Genomic DNA, 12,583 nt, shown 5'->3' with positions numbered 1-12,583 from the left:
GACCTATGCAGTGGGGTATAACAGAAAATTGGCGTAGGCTCATTTAAAGGCTGAGTTAGGTGGGTTTTTTATGTTGTCATGTAAATACTTTCACTATAACCTTTAACTATGTTTTGATTCATACTTTAGTATATGAATGGTCCTTTATTTGTTCAATTTAAGTCACTGTCGCCCTGGTTTAAAGTGGGTTGATAGTTTATTAAGAAAGACCTGATGCTTTCTCTGACATGGAAGATGTTCTACTTTACACATCGTAACAAAATGATCAGGGTAAAAGACAAACAAAGCTTCTTGGCAAGAGTCTCGAAGAGGCATTTGAGCTGAACAAAGTGCCAGAGTTTTTCCCACAGGGTAAAGTAGAGGAAAGGACAGCTGTGCCATGAGCTCAAAAAAGTATCCCGGAAACTGGCTTTGACTCGTTTCCCTCCACATTTTAATTTTGAAATCGCCAGAAAACTAATGCGCAAAATTATGTTGTCTGACATGAAAAAAAAACAAAGCATACACAAAACATATTAGTATTACAGTTAATTTAAAACATAAATTAAAACACGGGAGAGTACTGAGGCAGTCTGCAAGACTGCTATGTGACACGATCCAGGCAATGTTTTTCTTACTACCAAATACTTGGCATTAAATGTTGTGCAACTGTATGGTATTGTATTATGTGAGAAAACATAAATATCACTCCCACACTGAGACATACCCAGCATTTTACAGCATCTAATAAAACTGATTTCATCTGAACATAAAGTGCAAAAGCACAGCTATCTCTTGTGACTCTCATCTTGCACTTACCAGAGGAGAATCACTAAGACTATTAGAAGAAGAAAAAAACAAAACATGTAGGGCTTAATTTACTCATGCTCAATGACAGGAAAATACAAAGCAACATTCTCTGAGGCTTAACTACATGCAGAACAATTTCCCCTAAACAGTTTGAGCTGGGAAAATTCACGCATATGTATTTAAATTTACAATTCTATCCATCACAGTTAACATATTCAGACCCTTAGAATACTGGGTGCACTTCTGTTACACTAAAGCGAATGAAGAGGAAATGAAACCCACTATGGTGATGGAGAAACTGCATAATATTGTTTAGGGTTCTCAGGTGAGATGCGGCAAAAAGAGCAAGTCTTCTATCTAATGTCCTTTGATGTCGTTGCGTTTTTGCACCGTTTTGAAACTTGAAAAGTACACCAACATGCTCCTTCTATGTCAAACAAAAGTGTCGGGTTTTCTGTGGTAACATCAATAGTGCCCCAGCATTAAAACTCAAGAAAATCGCCCAAGAAGTGACGCACGTTACAGGGGTGCTATGTAATTCGTTTTGGGAACAGGAAACAGCACCAGCAATTATTACCACAGCAAGGCAAAAGGCGCAATGATGCCGATGTATGATCCGGATTCTTTCACGCTATTATAAGCCCAACTCAAATACAAAATAAATAAACAGCATGTGTTGTGTAGTTGCTCCTCAGTGAGTACGTCGGCGCTGCAGTCAGTCCCCGTCGATAGGGGTGTGGAGGGTACAACGTTGCTATTATGTTACCACAACACCCTGGCGCTGTCGCCATTTTCATAGCGCTTTTTCTCTGGACGGCGAGACAACCGTGTAGCCAAGGGAGCCTCGCCATGGGAAGAAACCCCCCCAAGAATGCATTCAATCGCCTTTCACACACTCTACCTTGAGTATCACTCTGTCGGTACAGTTTTTGTGTTGTTACAAGTAGGGGTTTGTGTGAATTCGTCGAAAGCGAGGCCAGCGAGCTAATCGGCTAGCACTGGCCTCTAAAAGTGTAATGTTAGAAGGCTACAAGGCCTTTTTTAATTTGAATGTTAGCAGAAAATATGGGGAATCTCTTCAAATCTGTGCCGTGAATAGAGGCCAAAAATAGCCTCGGAATGTAACTACGACAAACAGCGTATAGTTAGCACAGCGAACTAGCCGACACGAATTAATACGCTGCTTGTCAGACAGGAAAGAGCGACAACATCCGCGTTAAGACACAAAAACACCACCACCAAAGCTGATTGCGCATTCACACGGTTATACCAGGTGAGGGGAAAGCGACAAATTTCCTTCATTTGTTTAATTCTGCGTAGCTTGAATCGCTAGTACAGCTGGAGTAGATGGGGCGAGATGCCCAAAAGGAACATCCCCTCCCCCACGCTTTGCAGCATTTGAACCCAATACACCCTGAATCTAAATTAAGTGATCATCGCGAAATGCACTTTTAAGTCAGAGTGTAACAAAAGAAGAGTCGCCAGTTTCTCTCCGTTTGACACCGGACGTGCTCTCAACTTCTTTATAAAGCCTGCGAGATTACTGCGTAAGAACAACTTCATAAAAATCGGTGTAGCTGCATGTAAAATGCTTTATTTTCTTTCGGGGCTTTTTTCAACGCATGAACGGAAATAATGTTTCCGTTCTATGGCTAAAGAGAGATGAGAGATGACGCTACTGCGACGGATTCAAGCTTTTAAAAAAACACTCATGAAATAATATCGTTTTCAGTGAGCTATCGCATCTGCTGATAGACAGTACGTGCAGTAGTTTGGCTGATTATGAATAAAGCGGTTGTATTCGAAGAGTATTATTTACACACACAAAAAGGCACGAAAGTGTGCGCAATATGGCCTGCAGTGTCACTGTGTCAAACTAGACAAGAGACTCCCTATCTGGCTCCAATTATCCCGAGTCAACGTGCAAAAAACGGCTGTAAAACCGTTGCTTTTAAAGATTTTAAAGGCAGCTCACGGTTGGCAGCCTTGAATGTTGTTGACTGGACGAAGGGCTGTGAGGTACACTTGTCTCAATGTTTCTGGTGTTAAGGCATATTTTTATTTTTTAAAAACAAGGTGATCACTTGTAAATAATATTTACCTGATAACTTTGTATGACGTCTCGTGTATTGCCTCACTATCAGCGAATAGTCAATGTCAGGCTAATTTGAGCTAGTAGCATGCGCTAGCTAGCAAGTACTGTTGGGTTGCGAATTTGATACTCACACAGCCACTTGCGTCATTTACTTATCAGGTTTTTGAAAAGAAATTATGAATATGGTAAATATGAACGAAAACCACTTGCCACTTTACGACCTAATGGTGTCGAGCAGTCCGCTTTGGAAGCTAAACTCAGCTGGTTACTGGCTTACGGTTAGCCAGCATCAGCATGATGTGCCTGGCCAGCTAACTAAAAGCCAACAATACCCTCTTTCCAAGTCGGATTTAACTAATACTTAATGCAGTTTACTCACCGTTTTATGTCCACTCTGGTGGATCCGAGTAGCGAATAAGGGGACCTGGGTAAGACCCCCGTCGCTTTCCACACAGTTTCCACAACCAAAACAATACTTCTGTACACACACACACTGCGGATCTCTGGCCAAGGTTTAAAATGTTTGTATTTAAACGTGTCCTCTAAAGACTCCTCTTCTGAGAGGGGGGTTCCCTTGCCTCTTGTTTAAACTCGGGGACCCCAAATGTAGCTAGAAAATCAATTCGAAACTGCTAAAACTACCCTAGTCAACGGAGACTTTTAGAAATTAGATCCCCTCAAAACCAGTCTCTTTTCCCTTTGCAAAAATGGCGGCCCTACCAGGACTGCCTTGACTCCGCCTCTTCTCCGTTCCTCACTCCCTCTCCATCGCTAAACCCGAGCTCCGCCTCCACACACTGCGGGGCTTACAGTCCCCATTTCACAGGGGCGCCGTGACCGTGCTCGGCGCGCGTCCACCTCGACAATTCCTCAAGAGGGCTGCCGTTTGTGTCGGTAACGCTACGGAGTAAATTTATCTTGCGCGATTTAGACGATGCCCGTAAAATTAAAACGGACAGTATGTCTGGAATCATTTTAAAATGTAAATTAAATGTACAGATTCTGAAAGATAGCGCGTGAACCTTTTTTCTTTTCTTTTTTAAACAGCTTGTTTATAACGCCAGTGCTATCTCCAAGATCATGTTTTGAAAGTGAAGTCAGCTGTGGGAATGCTGTTATCTGGAGGTTTTGTTTAAACTAATTGCTCTTTCCCCCTCCGGTTTCCTCCTCTTCCTCTCAGGATAAGAAGAAGCGATAGGCTGCAGTCTCTTAATGGGGATTTTACCTCAACACGACCCCACATAGGAAGTTTACATCAAGTGCAAATGCTACAGTAGCTATAACCTAGTAATTTGCTTTTTATTTGCTCTTATATTTGTTTATAATACACGAAAAGTAACACTTGAGCAGTCTGAGTAGATCAATCCACAATTTTATTATTAATTTACAAAAAACTATAAACTATAAATAAAAAAGCAACAGCTGAGCAGTCCCGTCTGAGTAGGTCAATCCACGTTTTTATTATCACGAGCAAAACAACATACATATAAATAGCCTGCATTTGCAAAATCCTTTATTTTACCCACTGGCACTGGCTGCAAAGAAGCACCCAAATCCGCTACCCCAACTCAGTAGGAGGCAACTAAGCTGTTATGTAACCCCTTACACAAGACATTTTCTATATTAAACTGATATTAGGAATAAATACCCTGTGAAACATAGCGCACTGAGATTTTAATCATGGATAACTAACACCTGGCGAGCAGGAGAACACTTTGAGGGCCTTATAGTAAATAAACTTGGAAGAAATCAGTAAGTAAATACAGACTTAACGGCTTGGAGGACACATCAACTCACTTCAGTCCCATTTACAGACTTGCAAAAATCTGAGTTGCTCTTCATTTTCATTTAGTATTTAGTAGTGGATATCCGTTTTATGGCCGGTAATTATTATCAAGGAGTCTCTGCAGTTAACGGCCCGTTTATTATTGGGTGTAAGCTGTAAAAGTCATCAGTCCACTTGGAGATTCTAGCAGTGTCCCCACAAATTTTATTATGATTGTGGTGAATCTGTTACGGCCCCCTGTCCAGAAACATGTCTGTAGAAATCCCTTTGACATCATATGTTCACAGAGGATGTTCTCATCGTTTCCATTTATCCACCCTCCCCCACCCTAAAACCGCATCCATTCGCGCATGCGCCCTCTCGCAGGACCGCTGCAACGGCTGGTGCACGGGCAGACAGGGTTCGTTTGATAAAAACTCGGGGGGAGGACGGAGGCAGAAAATTCTAGCAATCGTCACCCGCTTCAAACGGAAATGTTCGTAAACGGCTAGAGTGGAGGTTACAGCGATAAATCTGCCCCTGTCTGTTTTCTTTTTAATTTTTTTCTTGGAGCGGATGCCATTTATGCCGTAGTGCCCACCAGCATCGTGTTGTCGGTCCGAAGACGATCCAATCTCTCCTATGTTAGGACGGTGGCGCACAGTTGGTGGGGGATTAGCAGTGGTCCATAAGCAACTGATGAAAATGGTCATTTTTGAGAAATGGTTGGTTTCTGATGACATCATGCAGTTAGTATTTGTGGGCGGGCTCTGAGCTGCGAGGGGAGAGGGGCGCAACCGGAGAGCAGCTACTATCAGGCGCCATTAGGTAACAATGTCAAATTAAGTTTTAAGTGTGTGTGGTGTAAAGAAACACCCAAATTAACACTTAAAAGCGATGACATTTCTGTGTACATTGCGTGGAAAAGGACTACCAACAACAAGCGATAAACGGCAGCTTCCTTCCCTGAAATGAAGTCTGTTATCGTTGTCGTTTGAGAACAAGATGGCGTCGATGACTTTTTTTTTTCTGTTTGGGCTCAGTTCGAGCACTTCTGGGCGGCGGCGCCGTGCGCGTTCTCGCCAGTGTGATATTATTTCCTGTTTTCGTATCCTGCAAAGTTCAAGTTATGGTTTAATTTACAGGTCAGCAAACCAAGGGGTGCACATATACATTGTTTGTGACTAATGGACAAAAAGTTGACTTTTTTTCTCGCCACGGAAATATAACGTGTGAACCTCAGTTTGAAGTCAGTCCATCATTGTCAGTGCTAGTGATGTTTAGTTACACAAGCACTTCATTTGCCTCTGTTTGCACGCCAACAAACACTTCAACTTTAACAAAAGTGGATACGTTTAATTTGTAACATAAAAACATTCAGCGACACCACCCGGACTACATCTGTTTAGCTTTTGACCCCATCTAGTGGCACAGCCAGGGGACTTCATCTAGCTTTCTATAAAGTGGAAATTGGGTTTTTGGGTATAGTCTTATGTATTTCAGTTTTAATGTAGAACAGTAGTTTGACACAATGATAATATGAGTAGCCTACCTTTTGCATCACTGTCATGTATTAGTTACATTTTTTTTAGCTAAGTCATATATTTACATAAAGACAAAGGTAAATAATATAAATAAATTCCATTGTCTAAGACTGCAAAATCATATTGTGAAAAAAATCCTCATTGCTTCACTTCACATCAGAGCCTGTGGGATATTATCCCTACAAGTTGGATTTTAAAAAAGGAAGTACTTATAATTTAATCCCTGATCCACAATATAATAAGAAGCATCTGGATTTCGAAAAGATGAAACCTCATCTATTCAAAGGCATTTTCTGTAAGCCTGTGACCATATCAGATTAACCAAAAAAAGAAAAGAAAGAATAACAACAGCGTTATTGTTGCAATGTTCAGAGAAACTGACAAAAGAGTTGTGGTGAGGCCAATGATTACATTAGTCTTTGTTGAGTGTTTATTGCATCTTTTTTTTTGGTTAATTAACTTGAAATGGAAGTTCACGGAGGTGGAGAGTGAATCTTTAACCCTGATTATACAACAGTGTACAAGCATGGCAGATGGATGGCCTTCCCTGAGCCTGGTTCTAACAGGTTTTTCTTCTTGGTAAAAAGGAGGGTTTTTTTCCTACTGTCGCCAAGTGCTTGCACATATTCATCATTGGATTGCTGGGGCTTTTTTTTTTATATTGTAGGGTCTCTACCCAACATTATAAAGCATTTTGAGGTGACTGTTGTTGTGAATTTGTACTAAAGTAACTAAAAGTAATTGAATATCAAACTGAAAGATAATGATTGGTATGTGATTATCGTATCATTACTCATTTACTCGAGTTAGCTGCAGTGTGCCGAGGTGGCTCAAACCATATAAAGTGAGACCAGTTCTTTGTTTTTTGTTTCTCATTATCTGACAATAAACAAAACAAAAAAACTTATGTTTCTTATGTGTTATTGTGATATAAATCTGAGAAAATTTCAGAATAATTCTTGCACTTTTTAGTGTTATGATTTTCTCCTAAATGTATCATTTCAGCCTCATAAATTATATGGGTCATTGATTTATTTAACTATTAAATTAAATCTAAAATGGCCCTAATAGACCAGTGTACTCATGACCTAAATTAAATGGGGTTTATTCAGTACCAGGCATTATTTTCTAATTGGGTGCTAACAATGGAATTAGTGTCACTGCTGTTAGGCAAATACAATCTAGAGAGTAAACTGGGCTAAATACAATATCAGTTTTTCTTATTATTAATCATGTCCAAACCATCTCAGTCTTGTGATCCTCAGCTTCCCTCTGAAGTACTCATTTCTAATCCTCCCAACAAAATGTTCACGTTTTCAGCTCTGCCACCTCCAGCTCCACCTCCTGTCTTTTTGTTAGTACCACTGTTCCCAAACCATACACCATATCAGGCTACTATCTTGTAAACGTTCCCTTTATACTGTTGCTGCTATCCTTTTGTCACAAATCACCACTGACACTTGCCTGCACTCTCTTCACCCTGCCTGTGCCCTCTTTTTCACCTCTCTTGTGCACAGGTATTTAAATTCGTCCACCTTCACTACGTCTAGTGCCTCTTCACTGTCATTCAAACGCTAAAAAATACATTGTAATTAGATTAAAATGTAAAGCTTTACATACTACTACAACGCAAATAAAATCTGAGGATGTCACAGCCCAGCAGGGTAAAATTTCATTTTGCCTTGTCAACAAAAGGGGGCGCTCTGAAATATAACACCCCTAACTTTCTGTCCAATCAGACCTGGCGTTGTTTGGAGGTTGCTTGTTGACAAGAGGAGAAGGTGACTTCTCAGCCAGCGGAGTAGCACCTAATCTAGATCTTTACAGAGTCTAAGAAAGGCTGGATTTTTGAGACAAAAGCAGCCATGTCTTCATTTGGGAGGGCATTGGGAGTCCTTCGGACCGGAGCGCGACTGCTACGACGCGAACCCGCGAGAATAACAAGCAGAAAGTAAGCCTTTAGCACGCTAGCTACTCTGTTAGCTTCAGCGGTTAGTAGCTAGCACGTCGATATATTCAAACAAGCGAAGTCTGAAACACGGCAAAGTAGTTAGGTTGCTTTCTGCATTATTTAACTTGAGTTAATGTGTGCCTTTTTTTTTTTAAACACTATCTGTTTGTCAGGGCGAGTGGCGGACCGCACATTGAGCCACAGTACAGACAATACCCGCAGCTGACGAAGAAGCAGAAGTTTGAGTCGGAGCTTATCAGTGGTGTCATGTGGTTCTGGATCCTTTGGCACTGCTGGCATGACCCTGATGCGGTTCTGGTGAGTAGATACAGTGTAAACAGTAATGTGAAAATGAAGGATGGCTGTAGTCCAGAATAACACTGCAAAACCAGGTCAAATCAGGCAGAATCACAGTACTGTTAAAAAGCAATTGTTACTCCTAGCAAAAAGCTTTAAAGTAACACAAGAACAGCTGAGAAACAAACTGATGGAAAGGGTTATAAAGCCATTTATAGAAAAGAAACGCATCTTGATCATCCCCAAGGTTTTTTTGGGGAAAAAATTTATTTGAACTGAAGCGCGAAAAGCTAAAGTTTGAGAAATTTTGAGCCTTGTTATGTGTGGCATAAAACTGACCTCTACCAGAAAATCCTGAAGGAGAATGCCCTGTCATCATTTCATGCCCTGAAGCCCAAGAATACTTGGGTTATGCAGCAAGATAATTATCCAAGACACACCTGCAGGTCCACCTCTGAAGGGCTTTCACAGTGATTTAAAAAGCTCAAGGGTGCCGCAATCATTAGGTTTAGATGGGCATTACTGGATGAAGTTTTTCTCTCGCTTAAGGAATGAAATAATTTTAAAACTACAACTTGTATGTACTCTGGTTATTTTTGTGTAATAAAATTTTATTTAAACGGAAACATCTTAGTTTGGCAAATATGCAAAAAATTAGAAATAGGAAGGGGGCAAATACATTTTCACAACACTGTATGCCTACCTATTCATGCAGTAATTAAATTAGCCCACTGGTTCTTGAACTTCTTATCAGTCACTAACAATAAAAAGCAATCAAAGTTGAATTTTAGTTAAGACAGTTACAACAGTAGCATTCAAACATTCAAAACTCAAAATTCATTCATCCTAGTTTGACGTCACTTTTTTCACCTCAATCAAACTGCCCCATCCAGTGTTTCCTTAGACACCACAGTCTAGTGTGCATAGAGGTGATGCAGATACAGGTTTTTGTTATCACATTAATGATAACCTGCTTCAGAGTAGGTTACGTTAGAGAGAAGACATAAACAGGAGTGAAAACACCACCTACTGACAAATTAATTCTGGAAAATGGCATCACCAACGTTTGAAGATCTTATGGACTTAAGAACCCACGGCTAGAGCTCAAAGTTCATTTCAGTCTAGTTATCTATGTAGACCAACAGTTCTGAACAGCAGCTGCCTCAAGGCGCATCAGGAGTGTCTGAAGGCTTTCTTTCTCTGAGCACAAGGAAGAAATTTGTGCATATTCAAGGTATGAAACTTGATCCGTTTAAACCTTGTAGTACTCGCAGATCTCCTGACCATGAGGGTGCGAATATAGGTGCACCAGTACATCGACAGCTTTGCTTTGATGCTCGGCTCACTCCACTGTGAAGGTCTGGTGCAGCACGTAGATTACTGCTGATGCTGCACCCTCCCATCACTTATGAGTAAGATCCCAAGATACTTGAATCCCTCACAGCTTGGAGCAACTACCCTCCCTCAACCGAGAGGGAGCAGCCCAACCCTCAGTTTCCCAGGAGAGAGCCATAGCCACACTCGGAGGTGCTGACTCTCATCAGGGGCTCACTATCATGTAAAGTCATGTGATCTGGGTAATGAGAAAATCACTAGTATGAGCGGCTGAAATGAATTTCCCCATAGGCTGTTTTTATGCTCACCGCAGGAAGATTTTATAGTTAAATAAACCTAAACTAAATATAAAAACCATTCTAGTGAACCCTTTTACCCCTAACCCATCACTGCAGACAGGTTTTTGCAACATTTATGAACGGTTTGCGCTATGGTTTCTGAAAGCAGTGGTTCTGTGCTTTTCAGTGATATTGGGGTCATTACAGTAATCCCAAGCATCGTGCCACAAGATGAAGGTTTAGAGAGAGTTTGATGGAGTTATGCAGAAAACTGGCATTTTGTCAATATTTTAGTGGCAGTATTGTCTGAGTGGCAACACCTATCATTCAAGAGAACGCTGAATGTGTGACGTTGGAGTGGTGGTGTTTGAAGTGAACCATGAGGAGGGTATACTGGTCCTTTTAGGATGGCAGGCGTCAGCCTTATAGATACTTTAAGATGCTCAAAGTTTTATTATTTGAAGAACACTGAATATTTCCTTTGATAAACAGCCTACAGATCAGTTTCCTAATCTGTGTTCTGTTAATTGCAATACTTGTAGTGTGAAAGGCAGGAGATTGGCACCAAACAAAAAAAAAAAAAAAAAAAAGGAGAAGCACCTTCATGACACCGAAAACTCAGACATTAAGCTCAACGTAGCTCTTTAAGCTATTAATCTCGCTTTGTAGTCCATCCCCGTAGGGAGATGATGTAATGGTGTGGAGGAGGCACGCTAAACTTTAACTCCAGTTACTCTTTCCATCCCACTTCTAACCAGTGAAAGTCCAGGAGAATCCAGTTGAGGAGAGTTTGGATGAGGTAGTACAGGAGCATGAAAGTACAGCTGATAATCTGCAGTAGTTATGTGGTAGAATTATGTCGAACCACAGCTGTGTCAGTATGGCATTCCTAATAAAGAGTTTGCTGTGCACAGACTTGCCAGGAACAGGATTTTATTGATATAAATTGATTGAGTTAATTGATTAAGATTCATCCCTCCTCTGCAGGGTCACTTCCCTTGGCCGGATGCTTCTGAATGGACAGATGAGGAGCTTGGTATCCCTCCAGATGACGAGGAATGAGGTGATTTATCCAGTTTCCAGGCAAATGCCCAACAGGACAGCAGAGTTAACTTTCACAACATGCTGTCCAAATGTAAAGTAGATGACCAGCTCACGGTGTAAAAGTCACAACAGATGACTGGAATCTGCTATAATAGTTTCAGCCCTTTAAACTAAAAGTAGAGGTTTTGGCAAGTTGTGTTTTTGTTTGTTTGTTTTTAAACAAGCCTTTCTGAAATATAATGTCCTTCTACTTTATTTGAAATCTATGAAGTAAAAAGTACGTTTTAGTTGATCCACGGGCTTCTCCAGATTCACCAAAAGATTGAAAAGAGATCACTTTTAGCTTTATTGGTCCGCTAACCTCGCTTTGCACACATTCAGCTCCCTGCATGGCTTCAGTTCAGTGCCTAAGGTGAGAGGGCATTTCCTTTTTCTTTTCTTTTTGTCTTTTTTTTTTTGAGGATTTGCAGACTTGTCTGAAAGGTTGACTCTTCAAATCGAAGGATTCTGTTTTTGTCATGTAACATCTGCCTACACATGCAGGCACTTAGCACTTTGAGGATGTTTGAAAGGTGGTGGCATCTCTTATCTGATATAGTTAAACATTTATGTATTTAGCTGTAAAGTTTTAACTAAGTCTGTAAAAGTGAGAGTGGTGCACAGTAATTTTTTTCATGATAAGAGAAGCAGTCAGATTTGTGAAGCGCTCTGGGTAACTTGGGGATATTTTCCACACTTCTTTCTGGAAATGCTTTTTAGGTGAGCGCTGCATGGGTGGAGCAGCCAGACTTCTCCCGGAAGTTGAGGGCTACAGTGCAGCTGTGAAAACCTCCAGTTTCACATGATTACTTAAATGCTGTAACCTCAGAAGCAGCTGTACTTCAGTCTGAACCCTGCAGAGGGCAGTGTTGTAAAGGTTTACCTTAAACCTTTTGCACACCTGGTTCAACTGAGGTTACACTCACAAAGTTAGTTACAAGGACAGGTGTATACGGTGTATTTTTGTGTCTTTTGATTGTCAAGCACTATATAAACTTAAATATTAACCTTTAAGTGACACGTTTGGCCACTTAAAAGAATTATCCCAGGTGCACCAGGCCAATGTAGTGTAATACATGTAATTAATCTTACAGGTTATCATGGTCAGTGTGAGGGGTGCTGATGGTAGTAACGGTAGTGACATGGTGCCTGCAGGCATCGTCAGCACATTATGTTCAAGCAGGGCAACTTCATGAAGGGCGTAAGCTGTTTATAGACAAAATGGTTTTATTCATGTAAACCATTATTCTACTTATAATGTAGTAATAATATTGTTTATTTGAAAAGGTACCGCTTCACTTTGGTGTACCTAATAAAGTGCCCGTTTCTTCTTTGCAGGTCACCACAGAGGATTTGGTTTGCCGGGCGAGTCTTTGGGCTGTTCTGAAAGTCATTGTTGTACATAGACTTAATAAACTTATCTTTAAATTAAAACAGGAAGACCAG

General features: G+C 40.8%; 2 protein-coding genes across 7 annotated transcripts in view; one reads left to right on the top strand and one right to left on the bottom strand.

Moving 5' to 3' along the window:
* kmt2e (lysine (K)-specific methyltransferase 2E) overlaps positions 1-3,663 on the bottom strand; it is a 28,629-nt gene extending 24,966 nt beyond the window's left edge. For 3 of the 6 annotated variants that reach the window (XM_086269064.1, XM_086269060.1, XM_086269065.1), the window contains exon 1: positions 3,264-3,663. The gene's annotated coding sequence lies outside the window, so the exon portion shown is untranslated. The remainder of the gene's footprint in view (positions 1-3,263) is intronic. The other 3 variants (XM_086269062.1, XM_086269061.1, XM_086269063.1) reach the window with 1 other exon arrangement.
* Positions 3,664-7,934: 4,271 nt separating this feature from the next.
* ndufb2 (NADH:ubiquinone oxidoreductase subunit B2) lies at positions 7,935-12,571 on the top strand. The gene is made up of 4 exons (XM_086269067.1): positions 7,935-8,144; positions 8,318-8,462; positions 11,042-11,117; positions 12,476-12,571. The coding sequence occupies exons 1-3, from the start codon at positions 8,059-8,061 to the stop codon at positions 11,114-11,116; spliced, it is 306 nt and encodes a 101-aa protein (XP_086125193.1). The 5' UTR covers positions 7,935-8,058; the 3' UTR covers position 11,117; positions 12,476-12,571.
* The last annotated feature ends 12 nt before the right edge of the window (positions 12,572-12,583 follow it).

This window comes from Aulonocara sp. 'chitande type north' Nkhata Bay, linkage group LG17 (assembly GCF_057382095.1).
Source record: "Aulonocara sp. 'chitande type north' Nkhata Bay isolate Kocher_YH1m ecotype deep benthic linkage group LG17, A_spYH_male_GT1.1, whole genome shotgun sequence".
Classification (NCBI taxonomy): Eukaryota; Metazoa; Chordata; class Actinopteri; order Cichliformes; family Cichlidae; genus Aulonocara; species Aulonocara sp. 'chitande type north' Nkhata Bay.
The sequence above is the reverse complement of the archived record's forward strand: the minus strand, read 5'-3'. Positions and strand labels throughout refer to the sequence as shown.

What these genes read in the sequence shown, in the direction of transcription:
- ndufb2 (XM_086269067.1), top strand. Translation starts at nt 8,059, where the DNA reads ATGTCTTCATTTGGGAGGGCATTGGGAGTCCTTCGGACCGGAGCGCGA. An exon ending in GCGAGAATAACAAGCAGAAA is followed by an intron (nt 8,145 to 8,317) that starts GTAAGCCTTTAG and finishes TCTGTTTGTCAG; the next exon opens with GGCGAGTGGCGGACCGCACA. An exon ending in ATGACCCTGATGCGGTTCTG is followed by an intron (nt 8,463 to 11,041) that starts GTGAGTAGATAC and finishes CCTCCTCTGCAG; the next exon opens with GGTCACTTCCCTTGGCCGGA.